This window comes from Diceros bicornis, chromosome X (genome assembly GCF_020826845.1).
Source record: "Diceros bicornis minor isolate mBicDic1 chromosome X, mDicBic1.mat.cur, whole genome shotgun sequence".
In the NCBI taxonomy this organism is placed as follows: Eukaryota; Metazoa; Chordata; class Mammalia; order Perissodactyla; family Rhinocerotidae; genus Diceros; species Diceros bicornis.
Window position 1 is genome coordinate 124,332,916 of NC_080781.1, and position 26,765 is coordinate 124,359,680.

General features: G+C 37.6%; 1 protein-coding gene across 4 annotated transcripts in view; it reads right to left on the reverse strand.

Moving 5' to 3' along the window:
* ARHGEF6 (Rac/Cdc42 guanine nucleotide exchange factor 6) overlaps positions 1-26,765 on the reverse strand; it is a 105,181-nt gene that overhangs the window by 26,010 nt on the left and 52,406 nt on the right. For all 4 annotated transcript variants that reach the window (XM_058536840.1, XM_058536842.1, XM_058536841.1 and 1 more), the window contains exons 7-9: positions 20,706-20,800; positions 18,115-18,210; positions 16,272-16,394 (exon numbers count right to left, since the gene is read on the reverse strand). In XM_058536840.1, coding sequence (XP_058392823.1) covers positions 16,272-16,394; positions 18,115-18,210; positions 20,706-20,800 — 314 coding nt within the window. The remainder of the gene's footprint in view (positions 1-16,271; positions 16,395-18,114; positions 18,211-20,705; positions 20,801-26,765) is intronic.

The window sequence follows — 26,765 nt, forward strand, 5'->3', positions numbered from 1 at the left end:
AAGATAGGTAATCAAGTATGAAAACATTCCTGGAAATAATGAAAACCAATTCAGGACTATGGTTCCCTCCAGTGATGAAGGGTGGAGCAGGAAGTATTGGAGAGTATACACAGGACTACAATTGCAGTTATAGTTTGTGTCTTAAGCTGAATGGTGTGTACGTGGGTGTACTTTATTTTATCTCTGCTCTTTGTATGCTTGAAATATCACATAATTTTTTTTCTGAAAAGCAACTAGTAGCTGGTAGAAGATGAATAAAGTAGAAATGGGCAGTGGCAACAACTACCTTGTGCTCTATGCTGGGTACTTTGTATACATTATTTCATTTAATCCTGTAAGGTAGGTGGTTTTATCCTCATTTTACAAGTGAAGAAATTAAGGCTTAGAATTAAGTGCATTACCTTGGGTAACACAGCTTTTAAGTGGCAGAACTGTAAACTGAGACAATATAAAAGTGGTAAAAAGTTTAGGCTGAGATCAAGGAGTGGCACAAAGGGGCTTAAAAGGAAATAGTGAGGAGTTTCACTTTCAGGACGGTGTCATGAGATGCTCCATGGACCCCAGTGAAATAAGCAAAGCTGGTGGAAACTATAAAAAACAACAACAACCATTTAAAGTCTCTAGAAATTGTCGTACTGGTATATGATAAGTGAAAAAACATTTATTCAAGAAAATATTCCAAAACTCAGTAAGAACAGGGAGAGTTTGTAGCATTTGACCCATGATCTGCTATCTCCCTCTGTCTGCCCCTCCCAGCTCAGCATGAGAGAAACTCCACTTCAGGCAAGTATGGCCAAGAAGACAGGCCTCTTTCTCTCCTCAGCTCCCAATCCAAGGACACAATGTCTCACTAGCACGTCTCATCTGCTTCAACTCTGAGTTGAGGAAGCTAAATTCCTAGTGAGTGTGGCTGAGAGGTTGGAGGCTTCCTTCTCTGCTCAGCCCACACTTAGGGAGGAGGCTCTACCCCAGGTGTGGCAGGCTGAAAATACTGGGGTCCAATCACCTTCACCTCAGCTCACTTGTAGGGTAAAGGTTCTGTCCTAGGAGAGGCAAGCAGAAAAGACCAGAGGCTACTGCCCTGCTGAGTGCCCAGAGTAGTGGCTCAAAGATTTTGCCCAGGGGGGAAAGGCAATCCATAGGAATGGGGAGCTCTGAAGCTCTCCCCAAAGGAACTGGTTTTAGTCAAAAAAGAGTGTGGGGAAATTCAAGCCTAAAGGCTCTTGCAAAAACAACGAAGATTTTGGTGGTAAACAAATAAGAGGATGCTGGTTGCTCTTCTTAATTAAGAGCAAGAAGCTAGACCATAGGCCAACTAGGTCACTAGCGAGAACTAAGTAAAGCGATAGTAAAGAAGTACTAAGAAGGATCAGAACAAACTTCAAAGACTGGTCTCAAAGCTACCCCTGGGGGCCAGCCCGGTGGCGCAGGCAGTTAAGTGCACGCACTCCGCTGCGGTGGCCCAGGGTTCACCAGTTTGTATCCCAGGCGTGCACTGACGCACTGCTTGGCAAGCCATGCTGTCGCAGCATCCCATGTAAAGTGGAGGAAGATGGGCACAGATGTTAGCCCAGGGCCAGTCTTCCTCAGCAAAAAAAGAAGAGGATTGGCAGATGTTAGCTCAGGGACGATCTTCTTCACCAAAAAAAAAAAAACTACTCCTGCCTAAACTTAATTGGATCAGATGGTAGATCAATTTATGCCCCAGGGAATTGTCAAAAACATTAGAGCAATCAACTGGAAATTAGTGGAGCCTAACAGCTGGATGTGATACCAAATGGAGGTAGACAGCTTAACAGAGAGATCAGGAAGAGAGACAATGAGAAGGCTGCTAAAACCACTGTCATTTCAGGGTGACTGTGTGCATGACCAAGGCTGTGTCCTCTAAGAAGTGACATGAGAGGCTGCACACTGTGGGGGAAATAGACTTCACTAAAATAGTCTAATCAAGTTACTAAACAAACAAATAAGCAAACAACAACAAAAACAAACCCGAGAGAGGAGGGAAGGAAATCACTATCCAGAATTCCTAAGCCTAAAATTGGATAAATGTCTAGTTTTCAACAACAAAAAATGTGACAGGCAAATAAACAGGAATGTGTGACCCATACATGGGGGTGGGGGGGAAGACAACATAAATTGATAGAGTGACAAAATGTCAAATTTAACAAAGACTTCAAAGTAACAATTACAAATGTGTTCCAAGAACCAAAGGAAACCATGCTTAAATAATTAAAAGAAGGTACGATGACAGTGTCACATCAAATAGAGAATATCAGACAGAAATTATAAAAACAAATGGAAATTCTGAAGTGAAAAAGTACAATAACTAAAATTTTAAAATTCACTAGAGGTGCTCAATGGTAGATCTGAACTGGCAGAAGAAAGAATCAGTGAACTTAAAGATAGATTGATAAAGATAATGCAATCAGAGAAAATAAGAACAAAAAAATGAACAGAGTCTCAGGGAAATGTGGGACATCTTTAAGCACAACAACATATGCATGATGGGAGTACCAAAAGGAGAGGAGAGAGTATGGAGCAGAAAAAATATTTGAAGAAATAATGACTGAAAACTTCCCAAACTTGAGGAAAATATTAATCTACACATCCAAGAAGCTCAATGAATTCCAAGTAGGGTCAATGTAAAGAGATCCATATGCAGACAAATTATAGTAAAAGTGCCGTGAGACAAAGACAAAGAGAAAATCTTGAAAAGAGCAAGAGAAAAACAACTCATCATGGGCTAGGGAACCAGAATAAGATTAACAGCTAATTTCTCATCAGAATTAATGGACACCAGAAGACAATGAAATAACATATTCAAAGTAATAAAAGAAACAAAATTGTCAACCAAAAATTCTATATTCATCCAAACTATCTTTCAAAAATAAAGGTAGAATGAAAACATTCCAGGATAAACAAAACCTGAGAGAATTCTTTGTTAGAAGACCCATCTTACAAGAAATACTAAACTTATAGGTTAAAATCAAGTAAATCCAGATGTAAATTAAAATCCACATATAAAAACATAGATTACCAGTAAAGGTAATCATGCAATTATGAAAGATAGTATAAATACATATTTCTCCTTCTTCTCTTAACTGATATAAAAATAATTGTATAAAGCCTTATTATGTAATTGTATTTTGGGGCCTATAACATATAGAAATGTAATATATTTTACAACAATAGCACAATGGAGGTGAGTGGAAGGAAAGCCCTATTGGAATAAGGATATAATACCAGATAATAACTCAAATCCACAGCAAGAAATGAACATAAACAAATGGTAAATAAGAATGTTAATATAACAGATGCTATAAATATATCCTTGTTCTCCTTTCTTCTCTCAGTTTTATTAATACACATAAAATTATATTAAGTAATTACTGTAGCAATGTATTATTGGGTTTGTAAAATATAGATGTAGTATGTATAACATTTGTATATGTAACTAGAATTAAGTTAGTGTAAATATAAAGGAGATTCTGACAATTTAAGATATATATATGGAAAGCCTCAGAGCAACCTCCAAAACAATAATTCAAAAAAATCATTAAAGGACTTCTGATTTCAGCTCTGACATGCAAAGAGCTTGCAAGTCGTCACTACTAGCCTCAAAGCAAGAAAAAACACTGAATAAACTGAAATCAATGACTTTTCTTAGATCCACTGAGACTGATATCACAGGGAACTCCACCACACCCAAATTTGGAAAGACAGGCAAATACAGAGAATTAGAGCTGAGATCAGCTTCCCTGAAGGAGAAGCGACTAGAACCAGTAACTGGTAGAAACACTAAAATGGCAATTTTGATGAATTACAAGAGCCTGGGTCTGGACTAGTTTTACAGTTAAAAACTCTCAGGGACCCAGGGAGCCGAACTCTTTTGCAGGCTTTGCAGCCAGGAGCCCAAGCAGGTTCTCATGGTGAAGATCCGAGAAAAATCCTCTTGTGTTTCAGGGAGGGGGAGAGAAAAGTAAGCATTGTGAAATGCTCCCAGAACATCCTCCACAACAAGGGCTTGCTCTCCAAGGGAAATTAGGTTGCCAGAGCCTTATCTGACCAGGGTAAGGGCCAAGAGGCCAGTTCCAGCCCTCTCTCATCTTCTCATCATATGTAAGAAGAGAGAAAAAAAGGCTAAGGAATGCTTCTAAAGGTCAAAGGTCAGGGACACAGGTTCACTAAAAAATTGAAATGTATTCATAACATTATAGAATGTATCCCCTCCACTACACCTTACCACCACATCAACAGGGCTCCACTATAACAGTGGATTATAGTTGAGCGAGCTGCAAGACACAGACTCTACTTAAAAAGGAATTGTTAAGAAACACAAAGATACAAAGGGTGAAAAAAAACAAGGAAATTACAAGAAATTGAAGCCCCTGGTACTTACAAAATGCACAAACAACAAAAGAAAAAGCAAAAAAGTGGGACTACATCAACCTGAAAAGCTCTGCACGGCAAAGGAAACCATCAACAAAATAAAAAAGCAACCCACCAAATGGGAGAAAATATTCGCATGTTACATATCTGATAAGGGATTAAAACCCAAAATATATAAAGAACTCATACAACTCAATAGCAAAGAAACAAAAAATCCAATTAAAAAATGGGGATGGGGCAAGCCTGGTGGCATAGTGGTTAAGTTCACATGCTCCATTTCAGTGGCCCGGGGTTCACAGATTTGGATCCCAGGCACAGACTTGCATATTGTTCATCAAGCCATGCTGTGGCAGTGTCCCACAAACAAAATAGAGGAAGATTGGCACAGATGTTAGCTCAGACACAATCTTCCTTAAGCAAAAAGAGGAAGATTGGCAACAGACGTTAGCTCAGAGCCAATCTTCCTCACAAAAAAAAAAAAATTGCAGAGGAACTGAATAGACATTTTTCTAAAGAAGACATACAAATTGCCAACAGGTACATGAAAAGGTGCTCAACATCACTAATCATCATGGAAATGCAAAAAAAACCACAAGGAGATATCACCTCACACCTGTTAAGATGGCTATCATCAAAAAGACAAGAGATGACAAGTGTTAGTGAGGATATGGAGAAAAGGGAACTCTTGTACACTGTTGGTGGAGATGTAAATTAGTGCAGCCACTATGGAAAACAGTATGGAGGATCCTTGAAACATTAAAAATAAAACTACCATATGATCTAGCAATCCCCCTTCTGGGTATATGTCCAAAGGAAATGAAAAAGGACATCAAAGAGATACCTGTATTCCCATGTTCAATGCAGCATTATTTACAATAGCCAAGATATGGAAACAACCTAAGTGTCAGTCAACAGATGAATGGATAAGGAAGATGTGGTATATACATACACAATGGAATTTTATTCAGCCATGAGAAAGAAGGAAATCTTGCCATTTGTGACAACATATACGGACCTTGAAGGCATTATGACAAGTGAAATAAGCTATACAGAGAAAAACAAATACTGCATGGTATCACTTATACATAGAATATAAATAAAAAGTCAAACTAAAAAAAAAGAGAGAGAGAAAAGAGACATCACATTCAAGAGAATCCACATAAGACTATTAGCAAATTTCTCAGCAGAAACCCTGCAAATCAGAAGGAAATAGAAGGTATATTCAAAGTACTGAAGAAAAACTGCCAACCAAGAATACTATATCTGACAAAATTCTCCTTAATAAATGAAGGAGAATTAAAGACTCTCCCAGGTAAAAAAAAAAACTGGGGGAGTATATCACCACTAGACCTGCCTTACAAGAAATTTTAAAGGGAGTCCTTCAGGTTGAAATGAAAGCATGCTAAACAGCAACACAAAAGCGTTCTTCAGTATAAAGCTCATTGGTAACATTAAATATATAGACAAATACAGAATACTGTAATACTATTGACAATAGTGCATAAATCACTTAAATTTGATATAGAAGTTAAAAGACAAAAGTATAAAAAATAACTATAAAAATATGTTAATGGGTGCACAATATAAAAAGATGTATTTTTTGACATCAGTAACATAAAGTGGAGGGGAAGTAAAGGTGTAGAGTTTTTGTATGTGATTGAAGTTAAGTTTTTATCAACTTAGATTATTACAACTATAAGATGTTTTATGTAAGTCCTATGGTAACCACAAAGAAAATACCTATAGAAGATACACAAATGAAAATGAGAAAGAATCAAAACATGTCACTACAAAAATTCAATGAAACACAAAGGAAGACAGCAAGAGAGGAGAAGAGAGATAACAAAAAAAACAAAAGATAGACCAAAAAAAATGAACAAAACATCAATAGTAAGTCCTTCTCTTTCAATAATTACTTTAAATGTAAATGGACTAAACTCCCCAATCAAAAGACACAGAATGGCTGAATGGATAAAAAACAAGACCCAAATATATGCTGTCTACCAAAGACTCTCTATATTTAAAGACACACACAGGCTGAAAGTGAAGAGATTGAAAAAGACGTTCCATGCAAATGGTAACCAAGAGCACAGAGGTGGCCACATTTATATCAGACAAAATAGACATTATATCAAAAACTCTCAAAAGAGACAAAGAAGGACATTGTATCATGATAAAAGGGCCAACTCACCAAGAAGATATAACAATTATAAATAAGTATATAGCCACTCAACATCAGAGCAACCAAATATATGAAGCAAACATTGACAGAACAGAAGACAAAAATAGACAGCAACACAATAATAGTAGTGGATTTCAATACCCTACTATCAGTAATGGATATAACATCCAGATAGAAGATCAATAAGGAAACAGATGACTTGAAAAACACTATAGATCAAATGGACCTAACAGACACATATATATCATTCCACCCAACAGAGCATCATACTAATCCTTCTCGAGTGCATGTAGAACATTCTCCAGGATAGGTTACATTTTGTGTTACAAAACAAAACTTAACAAATACAAAAATACTGAAATCATATCAAATATATTTTCTGATTACAAGGGAATGAAACAAGAAATTAATAGCAGAAGTAAAACTAGAAAATTCACAAATATATGGAAATTAAACAACACACTCTAGAACAACCAATGAGTCAAACAAGCAAAAGAAAAATTAGAAAATATCTTGAGGGGCCGGCCCGGAGGCACAAGCTGTTAAGTGCGCGTGCTCCGCTGCAGCGGCCTGGGGTTCACTGGTTCGGATCCTGGGCACGCACCGACGCACCACTTGTCAAGCCATGCTGTGGTGGCATCCCATATAAAGTGGAGGAAGATGAGCATGGATGTTAGCCTAGGGCCAGTCTTCCTCAGCAAAAAGAGGGGGATCGGCAGATGTTAGCTCAGGGCCAATCTTCCTCGCAAAAAAAAAAAAGAAAAAGAAAATATCTTGAGACAAACAATAATGAAAACACAACATATCAAAACTTATGGGATGTAGCAAAAGTAATTCTAGGGAAGTTTATAGTGATAAACACTTATATTAAAAAAGAAGGCCAGCCTGGTGGCATAGTGGTTAAGTTCACACACTGTGCTTCGGTGGTCCGGAGTTCACAGGTTCAGATCTCTGGTGTGGACCTATGCACTGCTCATCAAGCCATGCTGTGGCAGGCGTCCCACATGAAGTAGAGGAAGATGGGCATGGATGTTAGTCCAGGGCCAATCTTCCTCAGCAAAAAAGAGGGGAATTGGCAACAGATAAAAAACAAAGATTGCAAATAAATGACCTAATTTTAACCTCAAGAAACTAGAAAAGGAAGAACAAACTAGGCCCAAAGTTAGCAGAAAGAAGGAAATAATAAAGATTAGAGCAAAAATAAATGAAATAGAGAAAAGAAAAAAAATCAATGAAACTAAGAGTCAGTTTTTTGCAAAGATAAACAAAATTGACAAACTGTTAGTAGACTAAGAAAAAAAGAGAGAAGACTCAAATAAATAAAATCAGAAATGAAATAGGACAAATTACAACCAATGCCACAGAAATAAAAAGGATCATAAGAGGCTACTAGGAACAATTATACATCAACAAACTGGATAACCTAGAAGAAATGGATAAATTCCTAGAAATATACAACCTACCACAACTGAATCATGAAAAGACTGAAAATCTGAATGACCAATAACAAGTAAGGAGATTGAATCAGTAATCAAAAACTTCCCAGGAGCCGGACCAGTGGTGTAGTGGTTAAGTTCATGCTCTCCACTTAGGTGGCCCAGGGTTCACAGGTTCGGATCCCTGGCGTGGACCTACACACCACTCATCAAGCCACACTGTGGCAGCGTCCCACATACAAAATAGAGGAAGACTGGCACAGATGTTAGCTCAGGGCCAATCTTCCTCAAGCAAAAAGAGGAAGATTGGCAATGGATGTTAGCTTAGGGCCAATCTTCCTCACCAAAGAAAAAAAAACAAAACAAAACTAAAAAACTTCCCAACAAAAGCCCAGGACCACATGCTTCACTGGTGAATTCTATCAAACGTTTAAAAATGAATTAACACCTATTCTCAAACTCTTCCAAAAATTTGAAGAGAGGGAACACTTTCAAACTCACTACCCTGATATGAGAGCCAGACAAAGGTATTACAAGTAAAGAAAACTACAGACCATTATCCTGAGGAATATAGATGCAAAATCTTCAACAAAATACTAGCAAACCAAATCCAATAGCCTATGAAAAGGATCATGCAACATGACCAAGTGAGATTTATCCCTAGGATGCAAGGATGGGTCAACATATGCAAATCAATGTGATACACCACATTAAAAGGACAAAGGATAAAAATCACATGATCATCTCAATAGACGCAGAAAAAGTATTTGACAAAATTCAATACTCTTTTATGATTAAAAAAAAAAAAACTCAACTAATTAGGAATAGAAAGAAATTACCTCAACATAAAAAGGCCATATATGACAAGCACACAGTTAACATCATACTCAATGGTAAAAGACTGAAAGCTTTCCCTCTAAGACCAAGAACAAGGCACAGATGCCCGCTTTTGCCACTTCTATTCAACATAATATGGGCAGTCCTAGCCAGAGAAATTAGGCAAGAAAAAGAAATAAAAAGCATCCAAATGGGAAAGGAAGAAGTAAAAGGATCTCTGTTTATAGATGACACGATTTTATATGTAGAAAACCCTAAAGACCCCAAAAAGAAACTGGTAGAACTAATAAATGAATTCAGTGAAGCTGCAGGATACAAACTTAACATACAAAAATCAGTTGTGTTTCTATACAATAATGAACTATCTGAAAAGAAATTTAAGAAAAAAAATCTCATTTACAATAGCATCAAAAAGAATAAAATACTTAGGACTAAACTTAACCAAGGAAATCAAAGACTTGTCCATTGAAAATTACAAAACATTGATGAAAGAAATTAAAGAAAACACAAACAGGTGAAAAGACACCCCATGTTCATGGATCAGAAGATTTCATATTGTTAAAATGTCCATACTTCCTAAAGTGATCTACTGCAATCTTTATCAAATTCCCAATGGCATTTTTTTACAGAAATAAAAAAAATCCTAAAATTCCTATGGAATCAAAAAGGACCCCAAATCATCAAAACAATCATGAGAAAGAAGAACAAAGCTGGAGGCCTCACACTTCCTTGTTTCAAAACATATTACAAAGCTACAGTAATTATTATTAATTTTTTTATAATTTTTATTTATTTATTTTTTCCCCCGAAGCCCCAGTAGATAGTTGTATGTCATAGGTGCACATCCTTCTAGTTGCTGTACGTGGGACGCGGCCTCAGCATGGCTGGAGAAGTGGTGCGTTGGTGCGCGCCCGGGATCCAAACCCGGGCCGCCAGTAGCGGAGCACAAGAACTTAACTGCTAAGCCACGGGGCCGGCCCAAAGCTACAGTAATTAAAACAGTATGGTATTGGTGTAAAGACAGACAATAGACCAATGGAACAGAATAGAAAGCCCAGAAATAAATCCATGTTTATATGTTCAATTGTTCTTCAACAATGGTGCCAAAAACACACAACAGGAAAAAGATAGTCTCTTCAACAAACGGTGTTGGGAAAATTGGATATTCACAGGTAAAGAAATGAAATTGAAGCCTTATCTTACACCATACACAAAAATCAAATCAAAATGGATTCAAGACTTAAACCTAAGACTTGAAACTCTAAAACTCCTGGAAGAAAACAGGAGAAATGCTTCACAACATTGGTCTTGGTAATGATTTTTTGGATATAACACCAAGAGCACAGACAACAAAAGGGAAAATAGACAAGTGGAACTACATCAAACTAAAAGGCTTCCTCACAGCAAAGGAAACAACAGAGGAAAAAGCAACCTGTGCAACAGGAAAAAATATTTGCATATCATATAAGGGGTTAATCTCCAAAACATATAAGGAACTCCTACAACTCAATAGTAAAAACACTAATAACTCAATTTAAAAATGGACAAAGCACTTGAATAGACATTTCTCCAAAGAAGACGTACAAATAGCCAACAGGTGTATGAAAAGATGCTCAACATCATTGATCATCAGGGAAATGCAAACCAAAACCACAATGAGATATCACCTCACATCCGGTTAAGATGGCCATTATTTAAAAAAAAAAAAAGATTGGGGCCAGCCCCGTGGCATAGCGATTAAGCACGCGAGCTCTGCTGCTGGCAGCCCAGGTTCGAATCCTGGGCGCGCACTGATGCACCACTTGTCAGGCCATGCTGTGGCGGTGTCCCATATAAAGTGGAGGAAGATGGGCACGGATGTTAGCCCAGGGCCAGTCTTCCTCACCAAAAAAAAAAAAAAAGACAAAAAATGTTGGCAAAGATGAGCAGAAATTGGAACCTTTGTGCACTGTTGGTGGGAACATAAAATGGTGCACCCACTATGGAAAATAGTATGGAGGTTCCTCAAAACATTAAAAATAAAACTACCATAGGATCCAGCAATCCCACTTCTGGGTATTTATCCAAAAGAATTAAAATCAGGATCTCAAAGAGATATTTGCATTCCCATATTTGTTGCAGCATTATTCACAATAGCCAAGTTGTGGAAACAACCTAAGTGTCCACTGATGGATGAATGGATAAAGAAAATGTGGTACATATGTACAATGGAATATTACTCAGCCTTTAAAAAGAAGGAAATCCTGTCATATGTGACAACACGGATGAACTTTGAGGACATTATGCTAAGTGAAATAAGCCAGTCATAGAAGGGCAAATACTACATGATTCCGCTTATATGAGGTATCTAAAGTAGTCAAACTCACAGAAGCAGAAAGTAAATGGTGGTTGCCAAGGGCTGGTGGAAGGGAGAAGGTGAGAGTTGCTGTTCAATGGGTATAAAGTTTCAGTTATGGAAGATGAAAAAGTTCTAGACATGTGCTGTACAAAATTGTACTTATAGTTAAAAATACTGTTCTGTATTCTTAAAAATTTATTAAGAGGGTAGATCTCATGCTGTAGGTTTTATTACTATAATAAAAGGAAAAAAGAAAAAAGTGGAGGAGAAATAAACCTTTCTCAGGGAAACAAAAACTGAGGGAAATTGTTGCTAGTAGATCACCTTTGCAAAAATTTTTAAAAGAAATTCTTCAGAGAGAAGGAAACTTGGATCTACATAAAAAAGGAAGAGTGTCAGCAAATAATAAATGCAGGTAAAAAAAACCTTCTTTTTCTTATTCTTAATGGATCTAATAGATAACTGTTCAAAGTAATAATAGCAACGATATAATGGGTGATTTTACCTTATGGATAAATGAAATGAATGAGGACAATGTTATAAGAGATGAGGGGGAAGAATTGAGAATACTCTGTTATAAGGTACCTGAACTACCTATGAAATGGTAAAGTTTTATGTGAAAGTGCTGTTATATTGGTTGTAAATGGATATTATAAACTCTAGGGAAACTATTGAAATTTTTTCAGAAGAGGTATAATATGCTAGGAAAGAAGAGAAAATGGAATCATATAAAATGTTTAACTAAAACCAGAGAAGGCAGTAAAAGGGGGGTAGTAAAGAAACAAGTGCAATGAACAGAAAATGGTTACAAACATGGTAAATATTAATCCAACTACCTCAATAATCACTTTAAATGTAAATGGTCTAAATATGCCAATTAAAAGACAGAGACTGTCACAGTGGATTAAAAAAACAAGACTCAACTATAGGGGCCGGCCTGGTGGCACAAGCGGTTAAGTGCGCATGCTCCATTTTGGTGGCCCGGGGTTCGTGGGTTCGGATCCCGGGTGTGCACCAACACACCACTTGTCACGCCGTGCTGTGGGGGCGTCCCATATAAAGTAGAGGAAGATGGGCACGGATGTTAGCCCAGGGCCAATCTTCTTCAGCAAAAAAAGAGGAGGATCAGCATCAGATGTTAGCTCCGGGCTGATCTTCCTCACAAAAAAAAAAAAAAAGACTCAACTATATATTGTCTACAAGACACAGATAGATTAAAAGTAAAGGGATGGAAAAAGATATATCATATTAATGGTAATCAAAAGATAGCTGGACTAGCTATTTTAATTTCAGAAAAAGCTGAAATCAGAATAAGGAAAATTATCAGGGACAAAGAGGAAGCATTACATAAAGATAAAAGGGCCAATTCTCCAACAAGACAAAATCCTTAATGTGAATACACTTAACAACAGAACATCAAAATACATGAGGCAAAACTGATAGAACTGAAAGGAGAAACAGATAAATTCACTATTATGGTTAGAGACTTCAACATCCCTCTATCAGTAATCGACAGATCCAGCAGGTAGAAAATTAGTAAGGACATAGTTGAACTGAATAGCACCATCAATCTAGCGGATCTTGTTGACATTTATAGAATATTTCTTTCAACAACAGCAGAATACAAATTCTTCTCAAGCTCACACAGAACATTCACCAATATAGACCTAATTCTGGGACATAAAACACAATGTAACAAATTTAGAAGAATAGAAATCAACAAATGGTGCTGGGACAATTGGATATCCACATGCAAAAGATTGAAGTTGGCGGGGCCGGTCCGGTGGCACAAGCGGTTAAGTGCGCGCGCTCCGCTGCGGCGGCCTGGGGTTCGCTGGTTCGGATCCCGGGCGCGCACCGACGCACTGCTTGGCAAGCCATGCTGTGGCGGCCTCCCATATGAAGTGGAGGAAGATGGGCACAGATGTTAGCCCAGGGCCATCTTCCTCAGCAAAAAAAAAGAGGAGGATTGGCGGATGTTAGCACAGGGCTGATCTCCTCACAAAAAAAAAAAAAAAAAAGATTGAAGTTGGACCCTTACCTCACTCCATATGCAAAAATTAACTCAAAAAATGGATTAAGGAGCTAAATGTAAGAGCTAACACTATAAAATTCTTAGGCATAAATCTTCATGACCTGGATTAGGCAACAGTTTTTTAGATATAATACCAAAAGCACAAGCAACAAAAGAAAAAAATAGACATATTGGGACATCATCAAAATTGAACTTAAGATTAAAACTTTTATGCTTCAAAGGACACCATCAAGAAAGTGAAAAGACAATCCACAAAGTGGGAGAAAATTTTTGCAAATCATATATCTGACGGGAGTATATAAAGAAGAATATGTAAATAAGTGTTGCAACTCAACAATGAAAAGAAGAATAACCCAGCTGAAAAATGGGCAGAGGATTTGAATAGACATATTTCCAAAGAAGATATTAAAACAGCCAACAAGCACATGAAAATATGCTCAATGTCATTAGCCACTGGAGAAATGGAGAGTGACTGCTACTGGGTCCAAGGTTTCTTTTGGGGGTGATCAAAATGTTCTGGAACTAAATAGTGGTGATGGTTGCACAACCTTGTGACTATATTAACAACCACTCAACTGTACATTTTAAAATGATGAATTTATGGTATGTGAATAATTTCTCAATAATAAGACAAATAATCCAATTTAAAAACAGGCAAAGGATCTGAATAGACATTTCCCCAAAATAAATATATACAAATTGCTAATAAGTACAAGAAAGATGCTCAGCATCATTATTCATTAGGGAAATGTAAATGAATATCACAATGAGATATCACTTCACACCCACTAGGATGGCTATAATCAAAAAGACTGATAATAACAAATGATGATGAGGATGTGGAGAAAATGGAACTCTCATACATTGCTAGTGGGAATACAAATTGGTTCAGCCACTTTGGAAAACCGTCAGATAGTTCTTCTAAAGGTGAAACATAGAGTTACCATATGACCCAGCAATTCCACTCCTAGGTATCCACCCAAGAGAAATGAAAACATGCCCACACAAAGACTCGTACATGAATGTTCATAGCAGCACAATTCACAATCCGTATGTCCATGAACTGGTGAATGGAAGAACAATACGCAGTATCCACACAATGGAATATTTTTTGGCAATTTAAAAAATGGTATACTAATAAGTGCTGCCACATGGATGAACTTCGAAAACATTATGCTAAATGAAAGAAGCCAAACACAAAAGGCTGTATGTTGTGTGATCCCACTTAAATGAAATTTCCAGAACAAGCAAATCCATAGTGACACAAAGTATTTTAGTGGTTGCCTTGGGCTGGCAATGGGGACTGACTTCTGCTGAGCATGGGTTTGTTTGGGGAGCGATGAAAATGTTCTGAAATTGATTGTGGTGATGGCTGCACAACTCTGAATATACTGTACACTTTAAATGGGTGAATTGTATGGTATGTGCATTATAATTCAATAAAGCTGTTACATAAAAAAGGAAACGGTAACGTTTTATTTCTTAAGCTGGGTGGTCTGTACATGGGTGTTCATTTTACTATAATTCTTTACAGTTGCATTTAGATTATTCTCTTTGTAGGTAAAATATATATCTTAATAAAAATATTTTTTTTAGAATTCGGACAGACCTGGATTCTAATTCTGGTTCAACCACTTAACAGGTACAAGTTCTTGGGCAGATTACTTGACCTTCCAACGTCTTATCTGTAAAGCAGAGATGGTAATAATAGTAACTCCCTCATAGGCTTTTACATCACGTGCCTGGCACACTGTCTGTGTTATTATTAGCTAATATTTGCTCTAAGCAGTTGAGCTACTTGCCTAAATACCCCAGAGTCATGGCTTCTCTTTCTTTAAAATCCAACTTCCATATTTGCTATTCCACAAGAGTTCACAACTTTGATCAGGGGAATAAAATTGACCTTCAATCAAGTAGGATCTACTGAATTTTACTTTAAAAATGTCCTTATATAACAGCTCTATAAAGTCAATAAAGCTCCTAGCAAACCAGGACAAAACCAAAATTTCCACCCCTTCTGAGGGTTGGTGTCAACAGTGTTTTAGCCTGGCTCTGGGAGTTCAAGTCTGGACCAGATAAAGAGAAGAATATTGTTTTCAGTCTTGAGCAGCCTCGAGAATGCATGTCCATCCTGAATCTCGTCTCCAGGTTAAGTCCTAAGCGCCTCTGTATGTTGTTCTTGCTATTGTCCCACCTGAACTTCTAGCACGTGATTTCAAAGTTAAAACTGTGTCTTTAAACCTATCATACAGTGTTCTGGCCCAGATGAATGTGCCAGTGAATGTGTCAGGGATGGGGAATCAGAGGGTAAGGAAGAGGAGAGATGTGAACTTCTCCGGGTCCTTTGCAAGGACTCTTAAAGGAGACACTATTCTGTTGTTCTCCATGAATTTGAAACAAATTATATTCATGTATAATTACTATCAGAGCCCTTTGTTTAAAGCACCTGCCACACAGTTCACAGTGTTAGTTCCCTTCCACCTTTCCATGTTAATACCTGCCTTTTAGCCAAAGCACTGTTTGAGACTTCCTCTACCAAAGGAAAGTGAAAAATAGATGAATCTAGGCAGTTTAGCTATTTGTCAGCAACTCAGATAAAACATTCACTGGGGCAGGGAAGGCTTTAAACCATGGGATGTAAATAGAATTTTACTTCAGAAAAGCATTCCCTGATCCCTCCCTCACCCCAAACCACGCTGCAAAGTCTCACAGCATCCTTTTAATTACCCTTTTATAATACATGCTTACAATGTTTAATTTCATGTCTGGATTTCCCTTAAGAGTCTATGCTCCATGAGAGGAGGGACCTTCTCTTCCTTGTTCACTACTGTATCCCCATCAGATAGTACAGGACCTTGCACATAGTAGGTGCTCAGTAAATTACTTGTTGCATTAATAGACAATCAACCCATGTTACAATGAATCAATTCCTGGCATGATGAATGGGAATAATCAAGAGTCCAACTGGAGACCTTGGATTTCCAAATGAGGTGGTCCTAGGAAGGGATCTCATTGTAAAACAGCCTATTTGAGGAAATGTTAACGATTTACCTGTGCTGGGTGAGTACATTTACAGCTGAAGGATGATTTGCACAGTAAGCCAGATACATAGATTTAAAATGAGGCATGAGGTTCAGTAGACAACCTCCTACTTTGTGTTGGTTTTCTGGAAACCTGTAAGGAAAACAGGTGAAACACAGTATGTAAAATACGCACCAGAGGATAAAGGAAGATTATTCCAATTAAACCTGACAACATGCAAACTTTTTGAATCCTTTTGCCAAAGTTAAAAGAGAAACTATAGTATAACCATCTTATCCATGAAATGCAAGTTCTTGACCACTGCTTTAAACTCTAGTCACCAAACATGGTGCCAATCCATAGGGTCAGATACTCATTTGGAATTAGTAGGTAAGATTTTTTTCTAAGATGCTTATTCAAACTATAATATTCAAATTTTTAGTTGGGCACACTAAAAATACTCTTGGCTAATTTATATGAAGTTCAAGTACAGACAAAACTAATCAAATTCAAAAATGACACATCACAAAGGAGTATGATGTAGTCTTGGTGGTCTGCTGGTTGCTAGGCAAGGTTGCCTCAAGATTTTTAAAATTTGTTTTTTAAATTACAAGCCACCTGTTTTCATTTGTAGACAAATAAGAAAAGCACAAGAAAGGAAAAAAATGCTCAGAATTCCACCATTCAGAGATATCTATTATAACAATTTGGACATATTCTTTGGACTTTCTTCTACATGTTTCTCTATAAAATGGAAGACAAAGATTACAAATCTAGTTTGTAATCTGCTCTTCTCACCATTTTTCCATATCAATAATATGCATCCCTATCAGGTCTCTTTAGTGTGGGCTCTCACCATCTTCCTCCCTGGACAATCACCTGTGTCCCATAAAGCTCGAGAAATAGGCAATCGCCCCAATTTCCCTATAGACGATGAAAGTCACCAACTTCTCTGAGATATACCGCTTGGAAAATTAATCTTGCTACAGAAATATATTGCCTGATGATCATTACAGTTCATTCTGCAGTAAGAAGTTTAACGCCTCAACAATCTAGCAAGCCATCAAATATGTGTTGTGGTTCACATAAAGATATACTTTTCCTTTCTCCATTTTTTATGTTTTTCAACTGTTAACATAATAGACATGATAGCAAGAATGACTAAAAGAGAACAAGCTTGCAAAACTGAATGAATAGGGCCAGCCGCGTGGCTTAGCGGTTAAGTGTGCGCGCTCTGCTACTGGCAGCCCGGGTTCGGATCCCGGGCGCGCACCAACGCACCGCTTCTCTGGCCATGCTGAGGCCGCGTCCCACATACAGCAACTAGAAGGATGTGCAACTATGACATACAACTATCTACTGGGGCTTTGGGGGGAGAAAAAAAGGAGGAGGATTGGCAATAGATGTTAGCTCAGAGCCAGTCTTCCTCAGCAAAAAGAGGATTAGCATGGATGTTAGCTCAGGGCTGATCTTCCTTGCAAAAAAAAAATTCTAAAAAAAAACTGAGTGAATAATCTGAATAACTTTTCCAAGTAATTTGCAATGTACAAAAGAAAATACCTAATGTATGTCAAAAGCATCATTCACGGCCAATTGAGACCTTATTTGTCTCTCATACTGACTAGAAGCAGTAAACCGGTATGATTTTTAACTAAAGTCAGAAATAATTTACTACATGTAGAGCTCTGAAATACAACTAGTGGTTTGACACTGTTAATACCACCACCTAGTGCATTTTTTCTGTACTGGGACAATTTATCAAAGTTGTAACAAATGTATAAACATAAAGTGCCCCTATCTAAGACAACAGTTAAAAGGAAAACAAAACACAACAATGTTGCTGGCTATCCCAAAGGCAATATGCGACACTTACTTGGAACATTCTTCCAAGGCTTGGCAGAGCGTCTGTTGAAATGTGCATACCTCCTCGAAGTTTCCCAATAAAGATGTAAACTCCACAGTACTCAGACTGAAAAACACATACATGTAGTTCAGTGACTAGAACTTGAGGATCACTCTAGTTACCTATCTGTAGTCTAGTTAGCTAATAGTTTGCTAATAACTGGAAAATGGAACAAGAGAATCAATCCTCACATTTTAACTTTTGCTTTTTAATTTATACCAATTCTGTGGTCTTAAGCAACTTTCTACAGCTTCTTTCCTTGATTTCCCTTTTCTATAATAAGAATACTGATCCTAAAAAAAAAGGAAATCTTTATGAGAAGGAGTAGGGGGAAGAAAATAGTTCTAATTTGCTTGCTTTCAGCGTAGAATGGAGTCAAATAAAGGCAAACTAAACGATTTTATCCAGGGACTCTGTACTAAGAATTTTCTCATCTATTCTTGCCCTGCCAACTAATAGGTGATAATAACAACGAAAACCAGCAGCACTCATATGGTACTTAACACTTATGCAACCATTTTACAAATAATAGCTCATTTTAACCTTACAGTAATTTTATGAGGTAGGTACTATTGCTGTCTCCATTTTACACGCTAGGAAACCCAGGCTCAGAGAGGTTAAGCAAATCACCCAAAGTCACAAAGCCAGTGAATGATGAAGCCAGAATTCGAAACAAAACATTCTAGTTCCAGAGTCCACGCTCTTAATCACTTTTTGGGAGAAAACTTTTCTGAAGATTTCTGCCACATGTTCTTTCTCCTTAATGTAATAAAACAAGAGGAGTGTTTCCCAGAGAGTAATTTTTGCTGACAAAGAAAATGAAGACCCAAGAAAACGTTACCAGTAACCCCTAGAGTATAAAAAGCTCCCAGTTCCTCTGCTACAATGTCCTCCTGAACCACAAGCTGGAAAACCCCTATTGTGGGTGTCAAAAGCGAAACCTTTAGCCAGCCAGCTTCCTTGGCTGTTGCTCTCTCACAGCAGCAAGAACCTGACTTGGGGGCTTACTTGAACCTGATTGGGGGTGTATTTGGCCCTTTCTGGATCAGACAATAAACAGTCTGGCTTGCTCAAATCACTTTGGGGTCTACGAGACAGAACCAATAGAAACTTACTATAACTGCATTTTGAATTTATGTGAGAACAGAGCAGTTCTGAATCGGGTCTCCCACCTCCTCTGCCCTGGCTCTCTTCCTTTCCTTTCCTCTTACTGTTTCTCAATTGCTAATCAGTCACTCCTTCATTTAAAATCTTATCATCTCCCTTCCCAGGGTTATCACTTCATTTTACCTCTCCTCCTCTGCCTGTCACCTCCAGAAAACAGAAGGCACATTTCATTCGGTGGCAGGAGATACAGTGGGTTCAGCCTGGCCACTTACTGCCTGTGTGATGGGTACATAGGAAGCCTCTCTGGACTTCAGTTTTCTTATTTATTCAATGGGGATAGTCATTTCTTCCAGGGCACTAGACCCAATGATTCATTGAGGTTCCATTCAGCTCTAAGGACTATGATTCACAGAACACTTCATGTTTTACATAATAATAACAAAAGACACTTTGTTGTCGATCATGTTGAAACTCTTACAAAACACAGGAATACAAAATCCTTTCATACTGAAGTAAGATTCCCATAGGGCTACGAAAATAACCAATTGGGAAATTTAGCAAGACATTATGCCTAAGCAAGCATGATTTGGAAAAAGGGAGAAAAATAGTGAAATATATTAAATTTATTTTTAAGCCTGAAGACAATAGTTTTGGCAACTGTCCAGCAAAAGTAAACTCTTACTGAGCTCAAAGAGGAGGCTTTTGTCCTCCATTGTATGGACCGACTGCTAAATTTTCTACTTGACTTAAAGATCATAATCTCTAATAAAGTTTAATTAATTAAAATAAAAACACAAACAAATGTAGTTAGCCACTAATTGTTAAATATGCCATGCCTACAAGCACAAAAAAAGAAGGGTCAATATTTGTCTTTTGTGAAAACTAAGTTTTCAATTCAGGCCTCAGGCAATCACTTCAGATATCTAAGACCAGCATAAAGTTTGAACATTTTATTTTAAAAAGCATTTTAACATCTCTTTATCATTCACTTTTGCCTGGGTGAAACACTGGCTTGAATTGCTCTTATGAACATTCACAAAATGCCACTCTTTCCACTCTCAGAGCACGGGAAAGAGTTTCTGCCCTGGCAAGCAAAGGTCAGAGTGAGCACAAGAATTTCCAGTTTATGTGCTTTCTGCATAAAAACACCAGCAAGTTCTTTTTCGGTAAAGTAAAACCAGATGTACCACTTTAAAAATGTACAAGGTAAAAATTGTGACAGACTGAAATCCAGATCTGCTCACTCCTTCCACAGTAAGAAGAAAAAGAGAGCCAAGCTCTCCAAAAGCAACATCTTGCATAATTTTTTGCCTTGACCATGTTCTTGGCAACCTGTGATCTGTGGAAATTCTTCTAAAGGGCAAAATCAATTATTCAGTGACATAAGAGCAATGACTCCATATGCTGACATTATTTTGTTTTATTTGGCGAGGGGTTTAAAATATAAATCTTACTTGTTATTGGACTGCAGAGGTCTTAAGTAAGTAACAAGAAGAGACTGAAGTTCTTTAGCATAATCTCTTTCAGTGTCCAAGATATTCTGTAAGACCTATGGAGAAACAAAGGTCAAGGGATTGTAATTGTCAGGATAGTCCAAGGCAAAATACAGCTTTAGATCTTTTAACCAAATTACTAGAAAAAAAAAGTCCTATTTACTCAGGCTAGCACTGTAAGTCAGGAGCACAAAGTCTGAATGCACTTTGTTTCATTCTAGCCAACTCCTTTAATAACTGCCTGACAACTGGTTAAATTACATAACTCATATGAACACTATTTTTCAGAGTTACCCATAACTGGAGGGGCCTTGCCATTTACACAGTACTGTTCAGAATGCTTTCGTGTGTTTTAAATCATTTTATCCTCAGGCAAGGTCTCAGTTAGCTAGCAAAGGATCATCATTCCCATTTTATGGATGAGAAAACTGAGACCAGATACCTTAAGCCAGCCCTAGTGGTCTAATGGTTAAGATTCCGCGCTCTCCCTGTGACAGCCTGGGTTCACTTCCGGGTCAGGGAACCACACCACCCGTCTGTCGGTTGTCATACTGTGGTGGCTGCATGTTGCTGTGTTGCTGAAAGCTCTGCCACGAGTATTTCAAATACCAGCAGGGTCAGCCAGGGTGGACAGGCTTCAGCGGAGCTTCCAGACTAGGAAGAAGGACCTGGCCACTCATTTCTAAAAAACTCAGCCATGGAAACCCTATGAATAGCGGCAGAGCATTGTCGATATAATGACAGAAGGTGAGAGGATGGCGCAAAACGACGGGGCAGGGTTCTGCTTTGCTGTATACAGGGTCGCTAGGAGTCAGAATCAACTCATGGCACTAACAACAAACCTTAAGATATAGAGATTCAATGTCAGGAAAATTTAATGATAACTCATGTCATACATCACACAAGATTTTTCTTTAAGTTATGTTTTTGATAAGACCTTTAGGGGACAAAATCTGAGGACACTGAATTTTCAAGCAGGGTTAAAACTGGTCTTTTAATAAAGGTAAAAAGTGCTAGTATGAACAATTCAAAGAGAAAAGGAAGTTGAAATGTGAGGAATTTAGCAAGTCTTATAATACTTACCAGTGTTATTAATAATAATCAAATTAAAATCCTATAGGCCAAACAAACAATATACAGGTCCACAATTTCTCTTCCCCCACCAGTCCTAGGACCACACCCCATTTCCCAGCCTCTTCTGGAGACAGCTGCAACCTTCATTTGAAGCTCCTAGAGATAATCAAGCTAACATTTTGGTATATTATTTCTCATATCTCCTAATTCATTCAACAAAAATTTACTGAGTGCTTATTCTGTGCCCATAGGGAGTTTCCACTCTATTTGCAGAGGGAGACATTGAACAGAGGATCACAAGACAATGCGAAGCATTCTTAGCTAGGAGAAGCCCTTTAGCCTACCAATATGCCAGACATATACTCACAAGACAATGCATGATGATCTGCTTTTGAAAAGTGGAGTGAACAAAGCAAGTGGAGGCCCAGGTAGCTATGGGGTTTTTGGGAAACGATGGGACTGGAAGGTGGTCATCCAGGCTCTGCTACCAACTGACAGGTTGCTTTAGTTTTAAGGCTTCACTCAACCTCATCTCAGATTGTGACATTTCACCTACCTCAGGGACCATTGTGAAGAGGTAGTGAGACACTGTATAGGTAGGTGCTGGGTGAGTGGGAAAGACAATATCACTGCTGGTTGAGAACCATTGGTTTAGAAGGACACAGGCCACAGGGTGGCTTCAAAAGCCAGGGCTTAAATTGTAGCCCCTCCTCCCCAGCCACTCATGTCTACTTGTAGGTCCTCTGTTCCTCAGGAACTCCCTACTCTCTAAAGGTGAAAGTGTAAACCCAGAGGCCTAGAGGTGCTAATGCTCTCTGAAATTAATCCAGTGACGGAATAGAAATGTTACCCCCTGTAGAAAGTCTAAGCACAACAAAGGAAATTAGAAACTATATTGAGATGAAAAAAAAAAAAGAAAATACAATATAAAAAAAAACTTGGGGGATGAAGCTAAACCAGTGCTTAGAGACAAATATATAGCTGTAAATGCCATATATCAAAAAAGAAGACAGAGAACTCCTGGTTTCTGGTACAGCATTTAAGGAGCTTGCAAGTCATTACTCCATTCTAACAGCAAGTAAATAGCTGAACAAACTGAAAAAAAAAATACCAACTTTTCTTACATCTGTCAGGGAACTGAGGTCACAGGGGAAAAAGCTAACCCCAAAATTGCAGAGACAGACAGACACCTACAGAAAATCAAAACTTGCTGGAGCAGAAACCCATGAGCAGAAGCCTCCACGGGAATCAGTATTTGGGCAGGAAAACCTGAAGTATAATTGACGAATAGCTGGGGGCTCCGTGTGAACAAGTCTGAGAGTTAAAAACTCTAGGGGGCCCAGTCACAGGGGAGCACATCCACACTTTTGTGAGCTTTACCTCCAGTAGCTCTACCAGGTTCTCACAATGAAGGTAGGAGGAAATCTCCCTCCTGCTTCAGAAGGAAGAAGGGAAAAGTAGCCATTTTAAAATATACTAGGGCATTCTGTTCTTTGTAACAAGGTCTGCCCTCCAGAGAGAAAGGATTTTACCAGAGCCTAACCTATTGGGATTTTATCAGAGTCTAAAATACCTAGGGGAAGGGAAACACCCTACTCCAGCTCCCTCTAGCCTTCCTGCCCCACCTCCGGGAGGAAAGAAAAAAAAACCTGAGAAGCACTGGTGGAGTTCACAATCTAGGGACATAATCTCACCGAAAGACTGAGACCTAGTCATGGGACTTTAGAACACTTCCCCTGGCCCCACACCTTACCACCATATTATTAAAGGCCTATTTACTGCAGTTCCTTTTACCTAGTACATCACATCTGGCTTCCAACAAAAAAATTACAAAGCATACTAAAAGGCAAAAAACCTTAAAACCTTCACAATTTGAAGAGATAGAGCAAACATTAGAACAGAAGTCAGATATGGCAGGAATGCTGGAATTATCAGACCAGGATTTTAATATAACTATGATTAATATGCTAAGGGCTCTAATGGAAAAAGTAGACAACATGCAAGAACAGATGGGTATTGTAAGCAGAGAGAACTACAAAGAAAGAATAAAAATGAAATGCTAAAGATCAAAAACACTATATAGTCATGCACCACATAACAATGTTTCAGTCAACAACGGACCACGTATATGACAGTGGTCTCATGAGATTAGTACCATATAGCCTAGGTGTGCAGTAGGCTATACCATCTAGGCTTGTGTAAGTACACTCTGTGATGTTTGCGCAACAACAAAATCACTTAACATCACATTTCTCAAAATGTATCCACATCGTTAAGCGATGCATGACTGTAACAGAAATGAAGAATGCCTTTGATGGGCTCATTAGTACTGGACCACTGAGGAAAGAATATCTGAGCTTGAGGATATGTCAATAGAAACTTCCAAAACTAAAAAGCAAACAGAAAAAAGACTGAAAAAAAATGGAACAGAATATCTAAGAACTGTGGGACTACTACTAAAGGTGTAACATACTTGTGATGAGAATGCCAGAAGGAGAAGAAAGAGAGAAAGGGATAGAAGAAATATTTGAAACAACAATGACTGAGAATTTCTCCAAATTAACATCAGACACCAAACCATAGATCCAGGAAACTCAGAGAAAATCAAGCAGGATAAATGTCAAAAAAAACCCTCCTAGGCATATCATATTCAAACTCCAGAAAAATCAAAGATAAAGAAAAAGTCTTGAAAGAAGCCAGAGGAAAAAAATAGCTTACCTAGCTATAGAGGAGCTAAGATAAGAAGTATATCCAAGTTCTCCTCAGAAACCATGCAAGAAAGAGGAGAGGGGAGTGAAATATTTAAAGTGTTGAGGAAAAACACCCACCAACCTGGAATTCTGTATCCTGTGAAATTTCCCTTCAGAAGTCAAAAAGAAACAGACTTTCTCAGACATACAAAAATTGAGAGAATTTTTTGCCAGTAGATCTGCCTTGCAAGAAATGTTTAAAAAAAGTTCTTTAGAGAGAAGGAAAACGCTTTAGGTCAGAAACTCAGATCTACATAAAGAAAGAAAGCGTGAAAGAAGGAATAAGTGAAGATAAAATAAAAACTTATTTTTCTTATTCTTAATCGATGTAACAGACAATTATTTGTTCAAAATAATAATAGAAACAATGTATTAGATTATGTATGCTTAAGTATACATATAATGCTTATGTATGCTTATGTATAACTGAAATGAATGACAACAATGATACATGGGATGGGAGGGAGGAATTAGGAATAGTTTGTTATTATAAGGTACTTGCACTACCTGTGAAGCAGTATAATGGTATTGGAAAGTGGACTTGGACTAGTTCTAAATCTATATTGCAAACTCTAGGGCAATCACTAAAAAAAGTAATACAAATTTCTAGAAAGACACAAACTACCAAAACTGACTCACAAAGAAACATAAAATCCGAATAGGCCTATAACAAGTAAAGAGATTGAATGAGTATTCAACACAACTTCCCATAAGTTAAAGCCCCGGATGAGATGCTTTACTCATTGATTCTACCAAAAGTTTAAAGAATTCACAACAATGCTTCACAAACTCTTGAAATTCTGGGAAAAAAAGAACAAAGTTAGAGTGTACACTTTCCAATTTCAAAACTTACTAAAAAGCTACAGTAACAAGACAGTTTAGTACTGGTAAGGGATAGATACATAGATCAATGGAATAGAATTGATAATCTAGAAATGAACCCATGGTCAACTGATTTTTGACAAGGGTGCCAAGACCTTTCAATAGGCAAAGAACAGTCTTTTCAACAAATGATGCTGGGACCACTGGATATCTACATGCAAAAGAAAGAATTTGCACTCCTACTTCACACCATATAAAAAAATTAACTCAAATGGATTCAAGAGTTAAAACTATAAAACTCTTAGAAGAAAACAGAGGAGGAAATCTTCATGATCTGGGATTTGGCAATGGATTCTTGGATGACACCAAAAGCACGAGCAACAAGACAAAAAATAGATGACAAATTGGAATTCATAAAAATTAAAAACCTTTATGTGTCAAAAGACATTATCAAGAAAGTGAAAAGACAACCCACAGAATGGGAGAAATATTTACAAATCATATATCTGATAAGGGTCTAGTATCCAGAATATATAAAGAACTCTTACAACTCAACAATAAAAATAAAATTAAAAGTTGGCAAAGAATTTGAATAGACATTTCTCCAAAGAAGATATACAAATGGCCAATAAGCAAATGATAAGATACTCAACAGCATTAACCATTAGGAAATGCTAATCAAAACCACGATGAGATACTACTTCACACTCATCAGGGTGGCTATAATAAAAAAAAAAAAACAGACAATAACAAGTGTTGATAAGGATGTGGAGAAACTAGAACGCTCATACATTGCTAGTGGGAATGTCAAAAGGTGCAGCTTCTGTAGAAAAGTTTGGCAGTCCCTCAAAACTTAAACATAGAGTTACCATATGACCCAGCAATTCCACTCCTAGAGAAATGAAAACATACATCCACACAAAAATTTGCACATGAATTTTCACAGCAGCATTATTAATAATAACCAAAAAGTGGAAACAATCCAAAAGTCCGTCAACTGATGAATGGATAAACAAACCTGGTATATCCATATAATGCAAGATTATTCATCCGTAAAAAGGAAAGAAGTACTGATATATTCTATAATATGTATGAAGCTTGAAAATATTATGCTAAGTGAAAGAAGCCAGACACAAAAGAACAAATACTGTATGATTCAATTTACATGAAATGTCCAGAATAGGCAAAATCTATAGAGACAGAAAGTAGATTAGTGGTTGTCAAGGGCTGGAGGGAGTGACTGCTAATAGGTATAGGGTTATTTATTGGGGTGATGAAAATGTTATAAAATAAGATGGTGGTGATCATCACACAACTCTGGTAATTTACTAAAAATCAGTGAGTTGTACACTTTAAAATGGTGAATTTTGAGGTA